The 26536-nt window shown below is 36.1% G+C and overlaps 1 protein-coding gene across 5 annotated transcripts in view; it reads right to left on the minus strand.

Annotated features, from left to right (window-relative positions):
- The window catches only part of SGCG (sarcoglycan gamma), a 137393-nt gene that overhangs the window by 53169 nt on the left and 57688 nt on the right, over positions 1 to 26536 (minus strand). For 3 of the 5 annotated variants that reach the window (XM_086739520.1, XM_086739516.1, XM_086739519.1), the window contains one exon: positions 14127 to 14321. In XM_086739520.1, coding sequence (XP_086595646.1) covers positions 14127 to 14321 — 195 coding nt within the window. Of the gene's footprint in view, positions 1 to 14126; positions 14325 to 26536 lie in introns of all 5 variants that reach the window. The other 2 variants (XM_086739517.1, XM_086739518.1) reach the window with 1 other exon arrangement.

Here is a 26536-nt window from a genome sequence, read left to right on the forward strand (position 1 = left end):
GATTCAGAAATAAGTTTTTCTAGTGAAGACTATGGACAGTTTTTTCTAACCTGTAACACAAAACACAGATCACTTTGTCCTGGTTTCAGCTGGGATGGAGCTATAAAAATACTATAAAAACATACAGGTTTTAAGAAAAACACTTGAAAAATATTACATAAAATATCAGGATATTCTAAAAAAACCACTACTAACAAATGGCTCTCATTTCATTAACTAAATCTAGGATCTCAAAGCTCTGATCTCATGCCTATTCTCATCAAGTGAAATTAGATTATATTAACCATCAGGTTTAAACACAGTTTGCATATTTTGCATTGAATATAAGGAACTAAATAAATAGTATGATATAGAGTAAGAATAAAAGTGGCATTGAGATTTAAGAAGGCAAAGGAAGAAGTAGAAATTAATTATTGCTCTGAAGCAGATCAGGGAAAATTAACAAACTCCTGAGTGGCAATCTCTATCCTGCCTTTGGCTTTGCTAAGAAGAAATTTTTCGTAGAGTCAAAAACCCTGTAACTGATGTTGAAAAAGAAGATTATGCAATTTACTTGGCACACTTTTTCTAATGGATTGAAATTTTTCAGCAATGATTATTCTAAAAATGCTATATAGACAAAGGAATGTCTTTGACATCAAGAATAATATGCCATGTGACAAAACTTAGCACTTTAACTTATCTGTAAGTTCTTATTTTTCTGTAAACTCAGTCATACCACTCAGGATTACTTTGTGTAAGTATGTTCTCAAGTATGTCCTATTTTCTTATTCAGGTATTTCATTTAAAAGCTCACATTCTCCCATATTTGAATAAAAGCCTCATTATCCATTCTCACTGACCACTCAGGAAGCACAAAAACATATGGAAATTTAGACTTGGTTTACCTGCATAAATCTGTAATGACAAACAGATAAATCCTGTAACACGCATGAAAATAGCAAAGATGTGGATTTCATATTCTGATCCTCACTTCTGTTACCACTGTGACTATAAACTATTATTATTTCCTTAGTACCATGATATTTGAGCATCTCAAGGTTGTAAAAGTAGTGAGTTATGCAGCACTCTAAGACGGGGAAATTCTATTATCCCCCTTTTATAATCGGCAAATTGAAGTTACATGGAATGCAAAAGAGAGGAATTTAGGATAAACAACCACCATAATGCACTGAAATCCAATGATAAGTTCCATAAAAAGGTGGAGTATAATAGTTTCACAGAATGTTCTCTCAACAACCACTCTGCTTCTTACATTACCATTTAGGAGAAGCCAACTGTTATTTACTGAGTGTTGTGACCTCCTCAGTGATGAACAACCTTGCCTCAGTTTCAAGGATTTGATACTGTTCCTATTCAAATCATTGAATAAAAATATTTCTATTGACTTGAGGAAAGGATCCAAATATCAGTTAGACATGGACTTTGATGCAGTTATACAATAAGCTTTTGATTAGGGAAAAAAAAAAAAAGCCTTGTTAAACTTCATAGCGGATGTATGGCAAGTCTGTATTCTTGTTTTCCTGTGTTGATGCTTGGACCTGAGCAGTAATACATCGGTGTGCACATAACCCTGAGACTCATGTTTCCTAACTAGTCAAAGCCCTCAGTGAGGTTGGGACTGAGCTGTACAGAAGAGAAGGATGAGTCCTGTGTCTCTGTGGACACTAAGGAGATTTTGCTGTTGCTGCAAGGAGCTGACTGGTGTGGGAACTGCTGGCAGATGCCAAACCCTTATGCACCAAAGATGCATTAGTGTTCACAAAGGTGTAACCAGTTTTCATTTCAAAACTGCTAGGCATATTCCAATTGTAGTAACAGGATGTCTTCAACCACAGTAGAAACATTTTTCATCATTTGAAAGTGCTCTTGAGGAGCTAAGTGCTTGCAGAAACAGAGAAGGCCTTCTACAAGAAATTCAAGGTCTGAGTGGGCTCAAGTCTCATAAAAGCTCAATAAAGGGCTCTTTGATTCAGAATTCATGGTCTAAAGGATATTTGACAGTTATTCAGTGAATTGTCTACATAGGGATAGTCCAGACCACCTGAAATAAGTAGCTACCACTACTAGAATCCTAGGTAAGACTCCTTGTGCTGTGGAGCAACTGGGCAGGAGGACCATCTTGGATGGGTTATCATTCTCTTAGACTCTGGACACAACAAATGTAAAATATTTTTCCTCTGAAAAAAGAAGAAGCAGTTGCATTCTCCACAAAGTCAGTAGAGGATGTCCGTAAGTTGTCGAAAGGTCTTTAAGTTTATTTCAGAGGACTATGGAAGGACTGAGTCCTTCATCTGGACCAAAAAGTTCCAAAAGTCATACTGATGGTTCTAGTGGTATAGCCGCCTTCTTCTGGCTATGAATATCTATTTTGAGGAAAATATAGACATGACTGGACAAAGCAAGTTGGACAGGATTGGTACGGCTAGCATCAAAGCCCTGTCTTAAAACAGGATGCAAGAACTTTCCCTCTTTCATCTGTTGTCAGTTTGACCTGCTCCTTCTCCGTCTCAGGACCAAGAAAGTCACTTGGAAAGAGACAGACATTGCTGTGGGACTACTAGGAGTGGAAGAAAGCAGCTGGAGCGCTAGGGCTCTTGTACTCACAGTGACTTGCTCTCACGCTCAGCTGCTTATGGAGTCAAAAGCGCATCAGATGATACATTTGGGATTTAACTCCCAAGCCAATGTAATAATGTAGAAGTCTGCTCCTGTAGGGACGCGGCCCTTAGAAACAAGGATGAGGCATGAGGAATATTCATTGTTTATGAAGAGTATTTCTAGTCACCTAAATTCAACCAATAACTGTAACTTGCATTTTCCTACCAACATAGAAAGTGATAGACGTGGGGGCTTACTACACTGGATCAACCACTCTTCTTACCATATCATCACTCTTTCTGCACCTTCCCAGAACTAGACTAAACTCCTGTCCTCAGACTCCTCTAAACAATGGAAATTAAACATCTGGTCTATGTATCAGCTAACAGCTGCACAAGAAGATGTGTATTTTCCTTTTTCGGGGAGAGATCAAATACTGGAAAGACAGGAATATTCATATGTTAGCATGGTTACAACAACAAAATCTCTAAGTTGATTCAAACAATAGCTTTAACATACATTCAATTAACATTAAAGCAGCTCCTGTTTCAGGAGTTAATAGCATGTTTGATTTTTAATACCTGCTGCCTGAATATTCACATTTTCCAAATATTAAAAGTCTATACATACTGTAGTTGCAGACTGGAACTGATAACAATACTGTCTTCAGAGTAGACAAGATGCAGTGTTTCCATTCAGATAACATCTTTTCCTACTTACAGGATACTTATATACTACTCTTAGGCCAGCCCAGGGAAAGACCTTGGCAAGTTCAGACCAAGAAATCATTTGTTGTGCCCCAAAGCTAGTTCAATTAATGGCTTTATAGATCCAGCTTTCACTGCAGTACTTCTTGCAGCAATTACTATTTCTAGAACTTGCTTTGCAAACAAGAGCATACTGTTTCATTAAGATAATAGGGCTGTGGGTAGAGATTGTTAAAGAGCAATCAGCAAAACAGGATTGGTAATGAATCTGATGAAACTCTCTGTTTGACTTACAATATCTATTTTGGAGCTAAGTACGTGCTTGGTATAATAACATTACTGATGTCTCATCTTATTTTCTGTTGCAAGGACTCTATTTCCTGGGTTCAGACAGAGAAGGTTATCCAACTCCTCTTCTTAGACAAGAGTGGAGTCTTTTCTGTCAAAGACATTGGTCAAATCAGAGCTCTTAGCAACAGCAAGCACCCCCAGTACAGAAGTTAGTCTCACCTGGCTTAGAGCTGGATACAGACTAAAACACTCTTTGCAGTTATGCCTAGAAAGTGGGTAGGTAACATTCCATGATCTAGAAAAGTAAACAGCCACTTTGAACTCAACAGGTTTGTTAAGAAATAGCTATGAAAAATGCAAATTTATCATACCATTGACATTTGCTTATTTTTTATTAGATTTCTTTCATAAAACAGGATCCATATTTAAGATGCATACTTTCAAGATATTTTCAGGTCCTCTTTGTCCTACTATATAGAATAACAGACTTTCTTAAATAAATAAATATATCAATTACAACAGGTATTACTCAAGAGGGAAGAAACAGCTTTTGAAACCAGCTTCAGTTTCAGCTTTGTTTCCAAGTCCAGCAAGGACCAAATTCTGTCTCTGGTTCTGCACTACAAACAGACATCTCAAAGCTGGGTAATACTCTGCTAACAAAAATACCATTACATTTGGCATTACCAAGTTACTCAAGATCAGAAAAATACACTGCTGCTCCCACTGTTAAAGATATTTATTCAGGAATTGAGTTTTTATAAGTTGGCTAATTAATTTTATTATAGTAACATTTACAATCATGCAGCTTAGCTAAAGAAATTGAATTAAATCTTCTCCTTTGATTTGTAAAGGTTGTCAAAAGGATTTTCTGCTGGACAACAGTGCATAATGTTTTTTCTTGAATTCCTCTGAGGAATGAGGGATATTTTCATGGTATATATGATTACACAGACTAGGTACTGATTCAATATTGTAAATCCTATCACTTGTACTAGGGAATGTTTCATCTTATGATCTCAGTGCTCTACGTCTCGTGTAAGCACACAGTGACAAACACCTCCACCCTGACAGAACTTGCTGTCTGAATAGTCACGATGACAAAAATGTGAGATGAAAAAAGGACAAAGAGTTGTCATATCCCTCGCAAAGCATTGTTGAGGAAATATACAGCTCTGTGTGAAAGAATGACTTAAATATTTTACCTTCTGTTTTGTCTTGCAGCTATTATGCACATTTATTTTAAAATGACATTATCATACTAAATAGCAAGCACTGCAGTATATTGCAATGGAAAACAGATCATCTTTCAACCTCATTTTGAATTACTCACCCTTCCTCTTCTCTTAGTATTACTGATTAAATAAAGTCTAAGAGCAAAGTTTTGGTTACCTTTGCTAAATGCCATCATGACCATTTTTTCATTCATGGTACAAAAATTCATAGTAGCTATAAAGATTTTACACATAAAAATATAATTACCTACAATGATGCTTCTCTAATGACGTTATTGATAAGTGCATTTTTGTAACTCTTATTGAGCAAGTGGGAAAAAATCTTTTCAATTTTCCCTCTAATGCATCACAGCAAGCTACTCTAGCATTGACAGTAATATAGTCTTTAAAATAATGGCATCAATACACGCTGTGTGTCAATAAAATGATAGCTTAACATGTAATTGTATAAATTAATTATACAATATACCTAAAAAATAATACCAATGACAAAGAAATGAAATATAACGTTGGAAAGGGTGAGAGCTTTTTGCAATTTTGTTGGGTTACATTTAGAATTTTTGACAATTTCCAATCCATGCCCTTTCTTTGTATGATCCTTCTGGATTTCATGCATTAACATAGATGTAATTATTTGTAAACAGAGCACAGAAACAGGAATTAAATCCAAGTTGTTAAATTTCTCCATCTCTTGGCTATTTCAGTAGCCTGGGCTTGACTCTGGGTACTAACTTGCAGAGTACGTGCACACCACAGAGTGCTCCCTGTCACCCGTGCCAGGATCCCTTTGGGATAGTGGATTTTGAGTAGGAGAGGGCCTGCAGGTACCATTCCTGTAAGCACCCGGGCACCTGAGATCAGGAGTGGAGTTCATATGCAGGCAAGATGCAATCAGGGTGTGCACTTGGATCCAGGCACTGGTAAGTTCTTAGGTCCCACATTTTGGAATTGCTATTTGCTTTCATCAGTGTCCCAAACCTCAACAGTTCTGTGTCAACTTATGCTATTCTAAGAAATGCTACAGTAAATTTTCACTAAGTAAGTGAACCACAGTAACAGTGTTGTTGAGTATATGATGGTCTAAAGATATATAAAAAGTATTTAGGGAGATTTAGCCTCTTTTATGAAGTCAAGTGACACTATTAGAAAAAAATAGACTAAATTTCAGTGACCTTTTTTCAGGTCACATTCAGCTACACAAATTCTAAATTTCAGTAGGTCTATAACTTATCATTCCTATTTCCTACGTTACAACAGCTTTCCTTGCTCCAGACCAAAAATACATGCCAAAACCTCAGGAAAACATGCAGCTGAGTGTTAAAAAGTAACTGATTATGTCAGGGCTCAGAAAAGAAGGTGGCAGTCAGATCACAAGACTAGAACATCTATCTGGTTTTCCTTAGGCAGAAGGTTTGCCAAGAGCAGCTTCATTTAAGTTTCCCCATACAACTTAAAAACAGCAAAGCAGAATCAGTAGCTGCAGTCAGGCCCTTATGAGCTCACCTGTCCACAGTTCTTAAACTTCCATGTACACTACAACCTCACTATACTCAGATTTTTAAAAACCCTTTATCAATATAAATTATTCTAACAACAACAAACTTAAGATTTTTTTTCATGTAAACAAGTGTTCTTTCACACTCTTTTACATATCCATAATTTGATTAATAATATAATTGAGATTAATCAAATGCTTAAGAAAATAAATTATAAATATATGTAAGTACACATCACACTGCTGAGAAGTCTGACTGTTGCAGTTTAGCCCCACTCGGGACCAAGCTACGCAGCCTCTCATTCACCCTCCCCACCCTCCGAGGGAATGGGGGAGAGTGAGGTAAGGTTCTCGAGGTTTGAGATAAGGACAGGGAGAGAACATTCAATTTACAGTTACGGGCAAAACAGACCAAATTTGGGAAAAACTATTTCAATTTATTATTAATAAAACCAAAGCAGGATAATGAGAGAGAAGAAAAACAACTTCCTCACACCCCTCCCCTCTTACTGGGCTTAACTTCATTTCAAATTATCTCTACCTCCTTCTCCCACCCTGAGCGGCACAGAGGGGAACAGGGAATGGGGGCTACGGTCAGTTCATCACACATTGTTTTCCACCACTCCTTCCTCCTCGGGGGGAAGAACTCACATTCCTCCCCTGCTCCAGCGTGGGGTCCCTCCCATGGGCTACAGTCCTTCATTAACTGCTCCTGTGTGGGTCGTATTTCCACGGGGTGCAATTCCTCAGGAATAGCCCCAGCATGGGCCCTCCACAGGCCACAGCCTCCTTCAGGCCTCCACCTGCCCTGGCGTGGGGTCATCCACGGGCTGCAGGTGGATCTCTGCTCCTCCATGGACCTCCATGGGCTGCAGGGGGACAGCCTGCTCCATCATGGGCTGCACCACAGGCTGCAGGGGAATCTTGGCCAGGAGCCACATTACTGCTCCCCCTCCTTCTTCACTGACCTTGGTGTCTGCAGCCGTTCCTCTCACAAGAAAAGTTCTTCACAAGAGGCTGGCAGACGCCTCTCAGGTTCTCTTCACATCTCATCTCCTCTCCACTTCTTGCAGCCGGGCCGGACAGAGTCAGGCCCAGTCGGCCGCCTGGCGGGAGGCCAGAGGGTGAGGGCTACAAAAGGCTCGCGCCTCCCCCTCTCTATGCATGCGTCTGCTGCTAGGCTTTTTTTTTTTATTATTTTATTTTTCCCCTTCTTAAATATGTTATCACATATCACTGTAACTAATTGGCTCGGTGCTGGCCAGTAGCTGGTCCACCTTAGACCCGGCCGGGTCCAGTGGACAAAGGGGAAACTTCCAGCAGCTTCTCGCAGAAGCTGCCACTGTAGCCCCACCCCCCACAACAAAAAACCAGCACACTTTGGTAACAGATTTTCTGTGGCAAGTATCTCAATGATTTTCTTTTCAGCTATTACTTTTTGCATAATATATTTAAATATTCACTGTCTGATAGAGACAATCGGAATAACTGTGGCCTAATTGGAGGAAAGTTATATTTAACTTAATGGAAAAATAGCAAAATACAGCTGTTCAGGATTATTCAGAGTAGAAACTATAGAATATTGGTGTTCTGACATGAAAATATTTTAGTAAATTTAGGATTAGAATATGTGAATAATTAAATAAATACTTTATTTTATATGAGTATTTAAAAGTGTAACATTCTCCAAATGGCAACTAATTCTACAGAGCATACGCTGTCAATGATAAAACGCACGGAAAGGCTGTACAAGTTCATTAGTGTATGTCTGATGTGAATGAGTGTTCTTTACCATACAATTTTATTGCTGTCTAGTCTGATTTTAAATGTTCCAAATGACTGGGCATCTCCAATTTAATAAGGCATGCTATTACACAGTCTAGTAAGTAAGTAAGAAAAGTCAGAAAGTATCGCTTAATTTTCAGTTAAAATTTTGCTTTCTTAATTCATCACATTCCTAGTTTCATATTTTTCATATTTCCTTAAGTAAGCCCCTCTGTCTTAGATGCCTGATTTCTTTCAAGTGCTTACATAGTTGTTTATGTAAGTATTTGATTATATAAAACTATTTCATTATATAAAATGCATATACTGATCTAGACCACTATAATTATCAGCCAACTAATGTATACATATAGCCATTGGCTGCAAAACTATATATAGTTAGCTTTCCATCATTTTCTTACACAATTAAATATAAATAAATTGGCATGTGATATCCATGAAAACCCATGGAAACACGGGTTTTTCTATCAGAGGCTAAAAAAAGTTAGGAATAATCTTTGGCACATGACTGTTCCTGGCGTTATGGTAATGCAGCATAACTGAATTCACGTGGGGTTTCTGAACACGATTTCCTATTGCACCAGAAAGGGTAATCATCTGATCAGGTGCATTTTTCACACATGAGTACTCCATGACAATCTATGAAATTCAACAGTGACCTAAAAGTTTTGGTCCAAGTCTTCACTGATTACAGTGTAGACATAATGGATCAGTATTATGGGTGAAGTTCTGAGGATGTGAGTACTAATTCTCTGTGAGACAGCAGGATAGGATAGCTAAAGCCTGTTATACTCAGGAGAAAATGTGAAACCAGTCTCATGAACTTAGTTTCCTCTGAGGAATATAAAGATAATGGAAAAGTAAAAATGCAAAAAAACCTCCAAGATACCTCAGAAATCACTAGTCTGCAGCAATGCAAACAAAATATTATAGTTGTGAAATTATATCAGTCACATAACAAACTGAGAAGCCAAATACCTCTTTTTAATGCCTCCTACTGAGCAGCTAATCTCTGTAAAGCTTTCAGATACCAGTGTGGTATGAAACATTTTTATACAGAACAGCTGAACACTGTCCAACTTTTATGAATTGTCTGCCAGTCATGCAGCCTTCCACGGTCATGTCAATACCAATTTGTATGTTGGGCAACTAGTAGGGGAGATACTTAAATAATTTAAGAATCTAATTCCAAAATATAGATCTGCAAAATTCCTCCTCACTTGTCCAACAGATCTATGCATACTAATACTCTTGCAGTTAAATTATCTGATCACCACTGGACATGAACATAATCAAAATTTCCTAAGTGACCATCTTACGAATAAAGTCTCCAAGTATCAAGAGTGGCCATGTGAAGAGGTACTGATGTCCTTTTACTTAAGAACAAGTGACTGCAGGACTTAACTGGGCTATTGCACTCCCACATTAAAATTCCTTCTTTCCTTGGGAAAATCTGATCTCATATCTTCTCCCAGAGATCCATGCTCTAACCAACAGATTATAGTACCTCTGATGTTGGGCATCTTTCACTCTCTCTTTTTCTAGTTTGTTCTACTTCATATAAATTCATTAAATATTAATTGGAGTAGAAGTGACAACAGAAGCTTCTGTCACCAAGGTGAGTGCTGTAATCATCTGGCAGCTAAAGCATGTGTTATCCCCAGCCCAACAAAAAATCAGTTATTCCATATAAATTGAAACAGTCTCAATTAGAAAGATGTCAGCCCAAGCTTTGAAAGTATTGAATGGTACACCCAATTGGTATAATCTGCAAACTTAGTGAGCAAGCATTCTGTCACCTTTCTAAGTCATTGATAAAGTTGTTAAAAAGGACCAGTCCCAGGATAGACCACTGCAACACTTACTACTGGCCTCCACATAGAGTACAATACAGCCCATCTTGTTGTCCTTGTTGTCTCTTGTAAGTCTTAACTAAAGCTAAACTTTGGCTTTCCTGACACAGGACACCTGGTGCATTTCCTGGCCCAGACAATGTTTCTAAATTTCTTCTCTGTAGCCTGTCCTTGCTTCCAACTCTTCTACGCTGCTTTTTGCATTGCAGCTCTGTCACAGGTAACCTGTCTAGCTAAGCCAGGCTACTTATCTTCCCATGTATCAGGACAGATCATTCCTGCATTTGGAGGATACTGTCTTTAAAGACCGGCAAGCTTTCCTGAGTAACTGTACCCTTCAGATCTGCCTCACATGGGATCCCATGAGTAGCAGATCCAGCTGTGTGCCACCCTTAGTTGTCCCATCCAGTATACATCCCCAGAAGTTATCCCTCACACCCTCTAGAAACTCCACTACTTCCATCCTGCCATGTTTGTCCTCTCAGCAGATGACAGAGATGTTAAAGTTCCCCCCTTTCACACCTATTGGCTCCTTCAGAATTGGTCACAGGACTTCTGACATCCTTGCTCTCCTGCAGCCCTAAGTCTCTTAAGATTCTTAGTTTCTAAATTCTTAGAAGTAGCAGTCCCCTTTAGTTATCAGAAAGCCTCAATACATTAAAAACAAAATCAGAAATTTCCATTTCATGCAAAATTTTGATATTTTATGTCCAGGGAAAAAAACCCAAACTCCAGTTTTTCCTAACTTTCTAATGTTCATGCAAAACTAATTCTAGTTTTTAATTACTCTATTTCCCCTTACTCACCAAGCTCAAGGCATAATTATTTGACCCTGTCTTCTCTAAAACAGCTGAACATAATGAATCCACAGCTTTCTTCTCCCACTCCCCTAAAAAACTTGAGACTCTGTCCCCTCAAACTCCAGGAAAGAAAAAGAGACAAAGAATATCAGAGACATATCTGACACTTGCAAATCAATCTGCACAACTTGGGGATGCTCATACGTTATGTAACTGGGGCAGTATAAGAAAAGGAATATATTCTCTGTTCAGCTTGTTCCCTTTTGGTCTAGATTTTAGGAAATGAAATGAAACGAAATTCTGTTCAATTTAGTCATATTCATTTAATGCTGAAGGCCTCTCAAACAATGGAGTTTAAAAAAGCCTATGTCTTTCATAATCCTTCCAAATTTCTACAAGGAGACTAAAATCTATTAATCTTGCAGCATGTCTATGTCAGCTTCACATTCTCCTTTATCAGCTTAGCTTGTTTGCTGGTATTTATCACACTATCTGGTTATTTTTGTTTGAGACAGAAGACGTATGCATGGATTAATCCTTTGCCAGAGCTTGTTGAAGCTCTGCTCTTAGTTTCATTATTATTTTAATCTGGACCTATGAATAGACATAGCATGTAATTTTTGTATACTGCAAGTTATGATTTAATGAAAGATTTAAGGATGCTTTACAGAAAAAGAAAAAAATAATCCTATTAAAGAAACTTTGAGGTTTAAATAACAATTTTGTCAACTTTGAGCAGGCTCATGAAAGGGCTGCACTGTAGAACTATGCCAATCAATCACTAAAGCACCAACAGCACTATGCACTACACTGCAAAACTCTTTTCCTAATGAAACTACACACTATAATGATGTTATGTTTAAAGTTTTCTTCGAGCAGAAACTCTCTTCAGAACTGTACTATAAAAATACCTTTTAAAATGTTTAGCTTGTTTTTTCTAAATATATTTATCAACCTTAGAAAGAATACTTGTTTCTTGTATTATTTTACAAAAAAACAGTTGTTAATATTTTATTAGCTATTAATGTTCTAATATTGTTAACAAGGATAACATTTTAATGTATTTTTTAAAAAACTAGGACCAAATACTTTTAAAGATTTAGCTAAAAATGCAATGTCTATTATTAATATTAAACATAATAACTAGTATAATCTCTACACAATAGACCTAGAACACATAATTAATAAATATAAAATGCATCATCACAGCTGACAGACTAATATTTGCCAAGTAACTGATGGCTGCATAGGATAATATTTCACATTTACTTTTAAACTCTTCCCAATAATGGGTATGTTTACTTATTGGATAAGTAGGATATATATGAATCAACTGATTTACTAAAAGCAAATACTTGTCAAGCTTGGAACTCAAGAACCCTAAAAATTTGCTCCTGAGAACATATTGTTATTTCTCTTTTTCAAACACTAACCAAAACCTTGGAGGCATAAATTCCATCAGAAAAAGGGTTTGATGATAGCGTTGCTAATTTCTATGACTGTTACCCTCATTCTTTACAGACAGTATTTCCTTAGACACAGGAAAGGACTGTGATGCTTCAATTATATTTCCAGACTTTGAACATGCAGCTAACCCCTATATTTTTTCTTAGGATTTTCTTAGAAGTTAGCAGTGCTTCTCTGGATGATATTTCTGGTATGTTCAGAATTACTTCTTATCTTGACAGATATACTCTATTAAATCAATACTCAGCAAAAAAAGTTCTCCGTTCCTAATGACCTCATGCATACTTTTGCTGAGGATTGTGACATACACCTGTACTTCGCACAGAAGATCTTAAAGCTGATATTTAGCTGAAATACAGATATTCCCCTAAAATTATCCCAAATGAATGAAGGCATTACAGTTAAGTCATGATTTAACCAAGTATGTCAGGAATACAGATTATTTAACAGAGAATTAGGAAAACCCTTATAATCACAGCATTCATAGTCCACTCTGTGAACGAATGTAAGCCTGCACTACTTGAGCTGTTATTCTACTGCTCTTGCTGACAAGACAGGACACTGTGCCTCAGGACATCAAGGCATTTGATGCCTTCCTCAGAGATAACTAGTAGGAGATGGGAGTTTCTAGAAGTCGAGTTTCTGATGCTATTTTTTTAGTCCTCAGTGATACTGGAGAAGAAATACTCAGTTTCATACAGTGAAACTGAAGCAACAGAAAATTATTTTTAAAACTCCTTAAAAATATAAACCTGAGCCATATAGAAAACAATTTTAACAGTTATTCATGTTCCTGTAACTCATGATGTGCAGTCACTAAGTGCATATCTTCCATGTGAACTGCATAACAGAAAAATTATATGTGATCTAAGATGTTCAGCATTGTAGTCTGTATGACAGTAACAGTGCTGAAAATAATTTATATGGAGGAAGAAACTTGATGGGAATTCAAGCAGTAGTAATTATATTAGTAAGCAGCACTTACTTAAAATTAACCTACTTTCTTTATAGTAAGAGAAAGTAGAGCATAGAAACACTGCTATGAAGATAAAATACCCTTCATTTAGTGACAGAGGCATAATGATAATAGATAATGGGAACTTTAATATAACACTTTCTTCAGTAGCAGGGGCAGACCTGTATGAATTTACTATTATTGTTTTTCTTGCAATACGTCTATTCAAATAATCTGTGTATCATGACTGCATGTTAGGAACAAATTAGCTTAGTTTAAATATTCACTGATGCATTTTATTGCGTTCTGACTAAAGCCAAATCTTGCAGACTTCTGAAAGTTATCCTTTAATCTACTACATGGCAAATTACATTATAAATATTAAAGTATATATGACAGTGGAAAGTTATTAAATTTATTCCTGAGTAATATAGCTGCTTAGCCTCAAGGACGAAGTAGTAATAATTACTTCTGAGCTGTAATTAATTAGGCAAATAAATTGTTAAATTTTAGATGCTGATAAACACGAGAAGGAAGCTAAGAAAAAACAGAAACTGTCAGCAATATTTTAAAACTAAGGAATTCTGTATGAGATAAAATTACAGCAAACACATTTATAAAATGTAAACTAAACAGAGACTATGAGACAACAGTAAAACATATTATCTTAGAATGGTTAGGATTCACTTCAATATAAGGTATCAACAACTCCAGTATGTTAAAGATTATTACCAATACAGGAATTACAGATCAGTAAGTATGTTTGAAGGTAGGTGGTTCTTAGTCTTCTTTCAACCAAAATACAAATTACAATTGACAAGGAAGAAAAAAGAACTATCTATTACATGCAGAGAAGATGATGTACATACGAAATAAGTAAAGTGGTGAGGCAGAGAAGATAATATGTAAAGAATGGAAAACTAAAGAGGACACTTACTGGAGAAAACCACATCACTTTAAGAATCCAAATTGTCAAAGAAAAATTCACAACTAGGATGATAAGCAGGAGGAGAACAAACAGGTAGAGGCAACGCTTTCTCCAGCCATAAATTCCAATTTTGTAGACATATTCGTTCTTCGGCCTCTCTAGGCTAGTGCCTGGTGTTGTTGTAGTGTATTGTTCACGTACCATCTGCTATGTAAAAAAAAAAAGAAAAGAAGACTGCTTAGTTGTTTGAGTTAAATTAAAAATATGTCCCATTCAGATTACACTTACATCTTACTTTTTTTGGTACAAAAGGTGATGTTTTAATGTATGAACAGCACCAACTGCCATTTTCAGGAGGCTTAAATGGTAACACTTTCCTCCCAGTTTTCATAATATTCTAATTTTCCCATCACAAATATTTCATAGGATCATATAATAATCTGTGGCTCAAAGAACAATATTATTTTACTGTAAAAATAGTTACAGGTGGTAATGGTACCTTGTAAGTACAGGTTTAAAAATAATTCTACAGTCTTTCCTCAGTTCAGTAATAAATGCATTCTTTGTGTTGCAAAACTTAACTGTGTACCACTAGAATGTCAAAATATGTTAAGCTTCAGAATCTGTATATAAAAAAATGAAATGGTTCTTAATAATGTAAAGGAAATAATGATTTCTCAATTTATGAGTTGTTCATATTTAAAGATGTATTAGTAATAAAAACATTACTTACTGGGTTTAAATTACTTCCTTTACTTCTTAAAGAAGCATTCTTTGAATTTAAAGAAATCTTACCATATTGCACTTCCTTAAAACATGAGAATATTCACTAACTCTCTCACCTTTACAGCACAGAGAGCACCAACAATTCAAACCACTCATTAAAGGTTACAATTTCAGCCAAGATAACAAAATCTCAGCAGCTGAAGCTGCTTATCTAGAACAGTGGCCAACATCTGTCTCATTTCTACTGACATAAAACAACAACAAAAAAATCCAACCATGGATGTCAAAAAGAAAATAGGTATTGGAAGTTCAAATATGTCCCATGAGCCAAGTATGCCACAGGCATCTTACAACCAAAACCTACAATATAATGTTTGTTCCCAAATGAGAGTGCCTTCAGACAGGTTTCTAACAGGGTCTCCTCTCAATTCTGAATTTACTCCTGGGAATGAGATCCCTGTGCTCTGCATACACAACTTTCCAAATGTGATTAAATTACATCCTTGCCCAGCTGCTGAATTACTGCAAGTTGTTAAAGAAGTTCTTTTCAAGTCTCCTGCAGAACCATCCTGTCTCTGTAACAAGCCTGTGGCTCTCAGTTCTAACCCTCACCTTTAGAAACACGTCATTTTTTGTTCCTGTAGCTTCCTATCGAACTACAAGACAGAGAACGCAATACAAATTTTTCAGTTCCATGTATTACTCAAGCACCTAGTACTGATTACAAGATACTGTTTACGTATGAGTTGTTACTTTTTTTTTCTGTTTTCCCACCAATCATTGGAAACATTGTATAACAAACCATATCACTCACATAGAAGTTGCCCTTTATCTTAAACCTACTTTACCATGCTCTGCCAAGCAAGACAAATTGGGACATGTATACATACAATGGGCTTCACAAAATGTTTAGAGAAACCTTTACCCTTACTTCAACACAGATTGCTCCTGAACACTATAACTTATGGGATAGAGTGCAGTAACTGTTACCTGGTGACACCAACAGATAAACTTTGAGAAATAACCCGTGCAGTTCTTGCTCAGGTACAGTACAACTATCTAATACCCTAACACAGGGTATCCTCTGAGTTTCCTAACAAAAAACAAGATAGATGACTGCTACAGAAATTTGTGTAGTAACAGAAGCCCCCTTCACGAGATAGACTGCATTTTTTTTTTTAGAGAAGACAAATAACATCCACTTCTTCTAAGAACACGTAAAAGGCTATTTCAATAGGGCTGTGGGAAAATAGACCATTCTTCAGAAACTGCACAGTCTCATGAAGTTAGCTGAGACTTCAACAACAAATCTTTAGCTGTGGCATCTAAGCTTTGCCTGTTCCTTGTGTTGCTGTCTGCTACATCTTCAAGGAAAATTTTGCAGTAAAACCACCATTTGTTAAAGAGAAAATGAATTCTCAGATCTTCACGTTTTTATGTCAGCCTCATTGCAGTGGTCTTTGAGGCTGGGATTCATCCTGCAATGTTAGATACCAACAATTTAGCCTTCAATATCTGAGCCAGTCAACCTGGACTCACTTTATGGTCAATGGCAATAAACCTACCCTGATGGGAATTATTTATCTGACTTATTTTAGATGTATACTTTAGACATCCAATGAAGTGCACCTTAAATGTGTTTAAGTTATCTCCATAAAGAGAAATAAAGAGAGCCAGGGATGACTTTTTCAGATGTACATACCCACATGTTTTAGACAAAAGCATTGGGTCAAATTAATTCCAACCAGAATTTTTTCCAGAAGGATGTCATTTAACAAGAAGACAGGATTCTTTTGATTCTTGTTCTCCTCTGTTCCAGTTTCACCCTCTTGTAAAATGTTTATTATGTGAGTTGAGGGTTTTATACATAATGTATTATGTACTGCTGTTTAATGAGGTGAGGTGAAGATACATTATGCATTTCACCAAAAAGCCTATGAGTTTTGTGATTATTTTCAGCCCTTCAGAAATTCCACAGGGAACATTTCCCACTGCAGTGTTGCTCTCTCCACAAATTATTTTTCTTGACAGAAAACAGTTCTGTTGTTCCTGAGCATTATTAATACTACCGAAAATTGCTTTGGTCCTAGCAAATGGGTAACTAACTAAATGGCCTAGACATCTGACTGCTTTGAAAAGGATTATACTTTTCTACTTAATATAATATTTCATTATTTTAAAGTGAATTAGTGGCCCAGTACCAAATAATTACAAGGGAAATCCTTTAAGAAGTGATACTGTCGGACTGTTTCTTCTGGAAGAATCAACTTTCTGCATTACTGACTTACACGTTCATGAGCTGAAATCACAAAGGAGAATAGTCCCATCCAACCCCAACCACTCTATGATTCTATGATTTAGAGATAAATTCCTTTATAGGTTTGGGCTGGCTTAGGTAGCTGGGCTGAAAGGAAAGCCTGGAGAGGCAAATGTCATAGTTGGCTGGTGAAGTCTGCCAGGATTCAAGAAAGACTCTTAAAAGAAAAATAACAGATCTTGATCAAAAATGTGATTTCTAAATGGAATAACAATGAAACTCTAAGTTGGTTGTGTAGGAGTACACTAAATGGACTCCAATGGAAGTGGTTACTTAGACACCTTGGTGTACACAAGTTAGCTGGAGAAGCAAGAACTCTGCACAATGAACAGTGACTTTGGTAACTCTTATCTTTATATTCTTTTACAAGGAAGCAGCACACAGTGACAAACTACAGAGAGTAAGAAGAGTCTTGGCAAACTATATTGTAGATAAAATGGCAATTTAGTTTCAGAACAAAAATTCTGACATCATTCAAATGGCCATGAAAACATGTATTATTTGAATCATGTAACCTGTACCATAATAATAAAAAAATCTTCTACTTACTTGGAAGTGAAATTTGTTTGTGTTCCTACCCAAGGGCCCACACAATCATAAGTCAAATAGGATTAAGTTTGACTACTCACATACTCCTTACAGATTTTTGTATACGTGGCCATAATTTATGGGATCAAGCTCTATCATGGTTGTTTGCTGTTTGAAAGTATTTTCCAATTGTCATGATCTGTTTTACTTGGATCCATTTTTATCCAATTACTTCTTGCTCATTTGCTGATTTAAAACAGATACTGAATGCTAATTAGCTGCCAAAAGATTTGTCAAAGATTTTAAATGCTAGATATAACTTGTGAATTAACTTGTAGACTGCAGATATTTTGAACCATGTGAGATTTTCTCAGGCGTTCAGGCGTTACTTTCAAGTGTTGCACCTAATGCATGTAGAATACACATGTGAGCTGACAATGAAAGTGCTGTATGTTCTTTACATTGTGTTTCTAAAGCTGCCCTCTAAAAATATGTAGCCATGACAGAACATTTCCTGGGATCTGTTCCAGCTTTTACATGCAACACTTGGAGACTGGCCTCTGTGATTTCCATGATTAGAGGTCCAGGAGATTTTTATATTAATACCTCGATATTGAAAAACTGTCCATCAATAATGTTACTGTTGGATTTAGGTTAGTTTGAGCATAAAGTTCAAAAACCTATTCTGATAGCTCTTGAATATTCAATTAAGACAGCTCTGTTTTGGAGAAAGAATTTGCAAACTTAGCAGTAAGCCTGCTTGGGAAAGCAAACCTGAGCAGAAGGTTGTTAATCACATTATTTTCAGGAATTATTTACCTGTAGGAATTACTGAAGACAGAATATTATTTCAATTAAAATAAGCAATTTCAGTTTATTTCAATTGGAAAAATATGTTTTCACTGTTCTTGTTTATGAATGGCTATGTTATTTTCTTGAATGTAAATAAAATTGTTCTTTATGCACAATTCAGAACTGCATTACTCAAGTACTTTGTCATGTTGTCATAAAACAACTAATAATAATAAACTCTCAGAAGGCATGATACAAATATGAAACTACTTAGTTGGTTAATACTAATAACCAACCGTAATTCCATTATTAATAATATAATTATTAGCATTTTATATTTTTGGACTGTTTCCAAATATGTTGGGATTTTCATCAAAAAGAGAAAAAGTTTAGCACTCAAGAGAACCTTTTAAAGTCATGAGTTAAGAACTGGTGAGGTTTCCTGAAGAAACTTGCACCACTGATGCTCGTACCATACCCGTTCTTTTGAAAGGGAGCTTCAGTCAGCAGTGCTTCTACTGTTTTCTCTTTACATGAAGTATATTCATCCACATGGAAGAAAATTCAGAGTATGTGTGGGAATGAATGAGGTGATAGTGCTAAACTAAAACAATTTAGTAGAAAGACCATTTTAATCATTTAAAGTAAATTATCGTGCTATGATAAACAAACTGTAAACTGAAATAAAACAACCTGTCAGCTCAGGCAAGTGAGAACTACTTTTGTGATCTTCACGGAACATTACATTAATGAATGTTGTTTTTATATAATGCATCGAGCTAGGTGGGTATTATTATATGGTATGAACACGAGAAGTACATTAAGACTTCACACTTTGGTGGCATTCAGGCATGCACAATTTTATTTTCGTGGATGACAGAAGCAGTCCACAGATTAACCAACAGGAAATCGGTACAGCTGGAGTATTTTCCTGACAGAGAAAAAACAGTTGAGGAAAACTTGTTCAAAGAAAAATTACAAAAGAAGGGAAACTTTTGGAATCCATATGGAAAAGCTTTTAAGACAAAATCAGGAAGTCAGGGAAAATGCAAACTCTTATGACTAAATGTAAATTTTCTAATTCCTTTCAAAATCTCTCTTGTTCCAACATATTGTATTTAATCTTGCCCAACCTTGCTTTGCTGAGATTAGTGTATTATATAGGATATTACAATTTGAATTGTAAACGAATGTCATCAGCTAAAAAGAGTTGGATCCCTGCAGCGTAATTTGTGGAAACCAGTAAAGAAATTGATATGGTCTAGTCAACTGTTTGCATACCCTGCAATGCAAATTTACATAATAACGATTACAAGGTCACAATTAACAGCTTTGCACATTTTAAGTACCACTGCTATAGCTGAAAGGTAGTCACTGACAGCAAAGGATGACGTGCTATATTAAAAATGATTATTTATCTAATATCTGTGTACTTCTGAATCTCGTTTACAGTAAAAAATGTTTTTAGAACTTTGTTTTCAGTCTTTCAGTTTAATTTATCTTTCCCCGTTTCACAAACTTCCAAAATACTAATCGGATCAGAAAAAAGTAATTGTCATACTTCATTCAGAACCAAAAGGTCAAGCAAAAATACTAGATAGATTTTTTTTTAAAAAATTATTTCTAATTTTTGCATACCTTTCTAATATTTTAGGAAGTAGCTGGTTTCTGGTACGAGAAATCCCATGTCCTTCATGTAAATTGCCTTAAAAAGCTTTTATTTTTTTTTTAAAAAGTGAACCTCATCTCTCTGAAATTCAGTCACCATTACAGCTAGGTTTCCTTGAGCAACCCTGAGTACTGTCATGTGGAAAAAGAATTAAAATCTCACAATTACTTACTTTTCTGAGATTTGCAACATATATGTTCCTCTGTCTTGGTAGACAACAAAAATCTTTTCAAGAACACAAAGAGCTTAGAATAACTGGTGTAGAAGTGACCTGATGATGATGATGTGGGTGAGACACCCACATCTAGAGGAGAGCCTCATGCCCAAGGCTACTGGCTAGACCTCATGGAGCTCTCATTACTACTACAGATTTTAGAAATAAGTCTTTCAGAAGAGAGAAAAGAGCAGTCTGTATGGACATTGTTTTCACCTAACAATGAAAGTCTGAGATAATTTAAACATTTACACAAATGACTGCAAGTTCACTGGGAGAACAGAAGATACATAATGTATTGCAGTCAATATCAGAACAGAAAATACTGCAGGCTCTTCTGGCTATGAGGTTTTTCTCTCTCTCTTCCCTCTGGACTTAAAAATCTTTTCCATATGAAGCAGAAGCCAAAATAGATTAATTCTGCTAGAACCCTTTTTCTTTAATCGTGCATATAACAAAATATTTATAATTAAGCTGGGTATAAACTAAATTACTCAAATTACAAGTCATTAAAAATCTTAGTTAAAGCTTTCAACTAATACAAATAGATAAAGCAGAAGGAGACTGTTTCATCTACTTTTTTTGTCCTCCAGAGTACGACTGAAGACAGGAGTTTGTTATGGCATGATGGTATATACCTGCGTTACGGTGTTCAATTGTTCATGAGGTGATGAGAGGCAGTCTTTGATTTATCATGTAACACTTTTCCCAGAACAAAATCACAGAATCACAAAACAGGAAAGTTGGAAGGGACCTCTGGAGATCATCTAGTCCTATTCCCTGTTCAAAACAGGGTTAACTTTGACATCAGAACTGGTTATTTGTTGGGAAAAAAGGCGCAACCATACATTATAAGGAATTTATTTTCTTCAATGTTAAACTTGCATTGTCTAAAGTGTCTGTGGCAGTCTTGCATGCAATTTGAAAAAATATTCATATTTTTTTTTCAAGTTCTTAAATACTGCTTGGACTCTTCTACTGTGTTGTTACATACAGCCTTATAGGAGTTCTGATCCTTTTAATCCCATTTCACACAACTATCATGTTTTCATGAATACCTTCCCGCTTCTAACAACTTATCTTGTTCTGCTTTTTAGCCATACTGGTTTAGCCATGTCTTTTAAATATTTATTTAGCCTCAGCATCTGATATGGTATTTTGAAACAGTCACATACAAAAATTTGTTTCCTTTTCACAAGCTGCTTCCTTTTTATGTAGTGCCCTTTTTCTAAGTTAAGAACAATAACTAAGACTCTTCAGCTCTTGTTACTCCATCAAAGATATTTGCTTTAACATCAACATGGCTGATGTTACAATACACTCCTTGACAGCAACATGAAAGAGACCTTGTGTATAGCTCAGAATTAAGTCAGGAAATTACTTTGCTTCCTGAGAAGCTGGTCCCCAAAGCAGTCTTTTATGGGATCTAAAAATGTGGTCTGAATGTTGGACCTAATTATGACATTTATACTAGAAAGGTGAAAGGAAAAATTATCTCAGAGTATTTCTGATCCACTACAGCAAGTCACAGTCACTGTAATCACTCTGTTCAGATCATTGGCAATACAGTCCTTAATATAATAAATTATATTTATAATGTCAATATTATTATTCTGTTTAGAACGCACATTTCAGTCCCTGAACACACTGATATAACTGCTGAGTTGTTGACATAACTGCTTTATCAATCTGTCTTTATGGTAAAGTTCTGTTAACACATAGCACCACTTGCATGTCCTATTATGTCTTTCCCATATGTTTTTAAATTGGTGTTACCCACTGACTGTTTTCCTTCTGTTGTATTTTCAAAATGACCATTCAGGTTCATTTAGTTTCTCAGCTTCCTTAAAGCTAAGCTTTTAGTTTTTCTATCCTATTTTGACACTATGGAAACATGTATAACTTTCCTTTATTTCCTAGTCTTCTACTTCCAGCTTAAGTGAGACTTTGTCCATCACTTCCTACTGCCAGGTTCTTTTCCCTCCTGTAGCTGGGGATGTATGCTTTTTATTACTTCCCTCTTTATACTGTTCCAAATGTGATTCTCTGCAACATTCAGCTTTCCGTCAACCGTAAAAAAGCTCTAATATAGAATAATATTTTTAAAGTGTCAGGTGCCTGGTTCCATTTCTGTTAAAATGAAGATGTCATTCCTATTATTGGTTCCCTCTAGCTCAAAAATATTCCCAGCTCCTAATGAATTTGAGCTCCTTTCCTTATTTATGTCCTTTCCACATGGTCTTGCATGTGGTAGTAAAAATATTTCAAAGATTGCTATCAGGGAGGTCTTGGTCTTCAGTTACCCATATCTCAGTCTAACCTTTGCCTTCAGAACTTCTTCACTAGTTTTCTAGACTCTCAGTAGCTTTAGCGGTTCCCTCAATATCAAGGTTGCAGACTTGCACCCTCTCCTGGTCTAGCTGACTGAATCAGCAATTTTCCACAAAATGCTGCTGCCTTCCTTTACCTATCAGCCAAGCAGATAGAGTAAGGTTTCCTAAATGCTGATACTAGGTATAAACTAGCACTAATGTTACTCAACTTAAATACAAGTTACTTGCCCAACAGCGGGTACAACTACTTCTGATACAGTTTCCCCTGTATTGCATACAATGCTGGAATTACTGGTGCTATAACTCCATTCAGAGTCAAGAAATGTGCTGCTTTCTTCCGTCTTTGTTAAAATCCTAGACATACGGCTCCTGCAGATCTGAAATCCAGCTGCAGTAGCCGGATTTGGTAAAATAGGAAAGAAAAAGATAAATTAATCAGCTATGTATAGAGCAGAGTTTAAAATGTGGTTCTGTTGCATCATAGAGGGATATTTTATTCCCGTCATTTGACTGAGATTCTATACTTAACGAGAAGTTCTCCTTCTAGAATAAAAATATACCACATTGCCCGGATCTGCAGAAAGTTTCATTCTATTTAAATGTTACTAACATATACACAGATGATAAAATGGTGATTTCCAATTTAGTATACCAGCTTAAAGTTTCTTCAACATGACCTTCACTCTCCTAAAATTTTCTTTCCTCCCTCCTCCCCCTACAATTTCAGGACTATACTAATGAAGTTAGTCCCAAGATGCTGCTTAGTTTAACTACTGTGTTTGATTATATTCTTGCCAAAGTTGCCTTTTTGTGGGGATGCAACTCGTTTATTTGAACACTGACTATAGCAGCTGCCTGTCTAGGCAATTAGGAGGTTAGAAAAATGAATGAATCTGCCAAGAGAGCACATGCAGAAACTCCCAGCCATCGTCCTCTTTCTTCCTCCCCTCTTAATAAGAGACTATTTTAATTTAAAATGATTCTACTGTCTTGCAAATTGAGCTGGGATGAGATTAAATCATTACAGCTGTCAGTAATAGTTAAGCATGCAAAAACATTACAGTGGAGATTCCAGTATCAGTAATATGTGTTAAGCCTTGCAGGACTCCTTAATATAACTTTCACTTCCTCTTAAATAGAGGAGGAGGAAACCAGGGATCTACACTTGTTCACTTCCCAGCTACAGAACATGCCATACACAGACACTGTCTGCCAGTCAGGAATTCTCTACCTGTGAAGCTTCCAGAGATTTAGGCTCCTTTGCAACTTGTCTGCTACCCCATGACTCCTTTTAATAATATTTTAGGAAAATACTGCTTATAGTTCACCCATCTGAAAGAAGGTAAAGCTAGATGTCATCAATGGAGAAAATTTTAGAAAACTGAAATAAAGAATTTTGTTTTAAGTATTTGCCCAGGATGTGATAAACCGAAGAGAGTGTCATGTAGTCCACTGATACAATGGGAGTCAAATTCAGGATAGTAGCCAAGCCCAGATCCTAAAAATCTCCTTAACTGAGGACCTAGCAATAGCTCAACTGAAAGTGAATTGCAGTGAACTCGCAAGCTTGAAACTGCGTGCAGATTTTCTAGTCTAGAGTAGTTACATACGATGGGTTCAGAAGTCATGCAAATGCTGACAATGGCAAGCACATAAAGATTGTAATTCCACTGCCATAACTTGCATCCTTCACTCACTGACTCGGTGCCTCTTCTCCCCTCCGCTACTTATAAAGTTGAACAAGTTAAGAAGGAAAGAATTTCTGCTAAAAAGAAGGAGGGAGGGTGCAAGGATGGTGCAACACAGCTTGCAGGGTAAGAGGGGGAGGCAACTCCCATTGCTCACACTGGAAAGGGATGCCTGAAGCACAGTGAAGATATTCCTTTAGTCACTACCTCAGGAATACCTGCTCCACAAATTGAGACCTGAAAGTTAAACACAGCAATTCACACACATTTATTATTTCCGCTGACAAGGGTTGTACAGTTCTGCATCTTAGCAGTGCCTTCCGAATACTAGAATGAATCATAAGGAGATGATTATCCATTAATTTTTCATTCATTTTTCTCATGTATGAGGAGAAATACATATTATATACGAATGCAAAAAATTCTACTGTTTAAAAAATCTTTCTTGGTAATGGTAATAAGCCTATTTTCTTTAATTAAAACCTCAAATGTATTCCTGAAGGATAAATAATACATCACAGACTCTTAAAAAACTCACAATAATAAATACCCTTCTTAATCAATAAACAATGTATTTTGATATGGAAGTTACAAACCAAAAACAATGAAAGAAAACTAAATGGACCAGAAGAATAAGTGAGCAACAGCATAGTTAAATCCAACCCTAATGTTAAGAGGAACTGCTTAACTGCTGCGTTTATACGGATAAGTCTTTAAATTATTAGCTTGAGCCCTGCAGAAATTATCCTGAGACAGGTGGAAGAAAGGAACAATTTTAGGCAAGGAATGCTGAGAGCTGTCTTGTCCTTACGGAAAGGCTAGCAGAATCTCCCTCTTCTTCTCCTTAAAAGTTAATAAAAATACTGTCTTTATGGAATATAGGAACAGTGTGCATTTAGTCTGCTGTGTAATGGGTTTTCTCACTAAAAAGGACAAAAAATAGTAAACACAAAGGGATGACTTGAGGATCTAATAAGTTTTCCATCTATCAATTATAAAATGAGAGTCTTTACAGGATTATAAATTACACTGACAGCTGAATACCGTATGCTCTCTTACTGTGATCATTTGATCCTTCCAGGTATCAAAAGGCTTTTCTTCAGGGGAAGGTGGAAGGTTTCCCGTCGGGTTGTCATTCTTTGCAAGTAATATAGCTTTGCAATGCAATCTAAGTATTATCTGACACTCTGTGAAGAGAAACGCAGAGAAGATGGCTGGGAAATTTACAGAACTTTTACTACAATCTACTGGGGTAGTTTTCGTTCACTGGGATTTTAGTTCTTTTATTCAGTGGCAGCTAAATGCTTCCCTCATTCAGAACAGACATGCACATCACATTGGATGCTGATGAGGCCTTTCTATTCAGTCCTTATTATATTAATTTACCGAAAATATCTGGCATTGAATTCTTAAGGTAGCTTGCAAGTAACTTGATGAACAAAATTCTGAGTAAAATATAAAAATATAGAATTTTGCATAATTTCAGATATGTAAAATCCAACAATTGTTTTAGTTACCAGACAGGGGTGTCATAGTTACCATCTACAGTATATAAATTATGTTCTTATGGTATATGATCTCAGACATCCAATTTAAAATGATTATTAAAAAATTAATTAAGTCAGGCAACACAAGATTCAGTTGAAATCAGAAGTTAAACATGACAATTAAAAACATATATTTAGTCAGACTAAGATTTAGCAACAACTTGCTGCATATCTATCTACCCAAGTCAGTCAATAATGGAAATTAATAACAGTACGAGTAGCTGTCAACACAACTTGATATAAAAAGTTGATTAATTTCAGTACTTACAAACGTCTTTGAAAGTATTCAGAATTTTTAATAATTATAAAGATTAAAATTCAAGGAAAATATTTTTTAAACTGGTTAACAATCATGGCAATAAAGAAAAAAAAGGAGAAATAATGCAGCATGAACTAAGAACTAGAAGATGCTTCTAATGAAAAGATAGTTCTTAGGTTGTATCATTGTATCATATCAATGAGTTGTATCATTGCAAAGTCTTGTAAATTGTTGAAGTATATAAAAATTAGTGACCCTTTTAATTTATTTACTTATTATCTTCATATGTTAATAATATTTCTAATACTGGTATTCAGACTACTGTCTTCTGATCTCTGAGGTCTAT

This window comes from Chlamydotis macqueenii, chromosome 1 (assembly GCF_036417535.1).
Source record: "Chlamydotis macqueenii isolate bChlMac1 chromosome 1, bChlMac1.mat, whole genome shotgun sequence".
NCBI classification, from domain to species: domain Eukaryota; kingdom Metazoa; phylum Chordata; class Aves; order Otidiformes; family Otididae; genus Chlamydotis; species Chlamydotis macqueenii.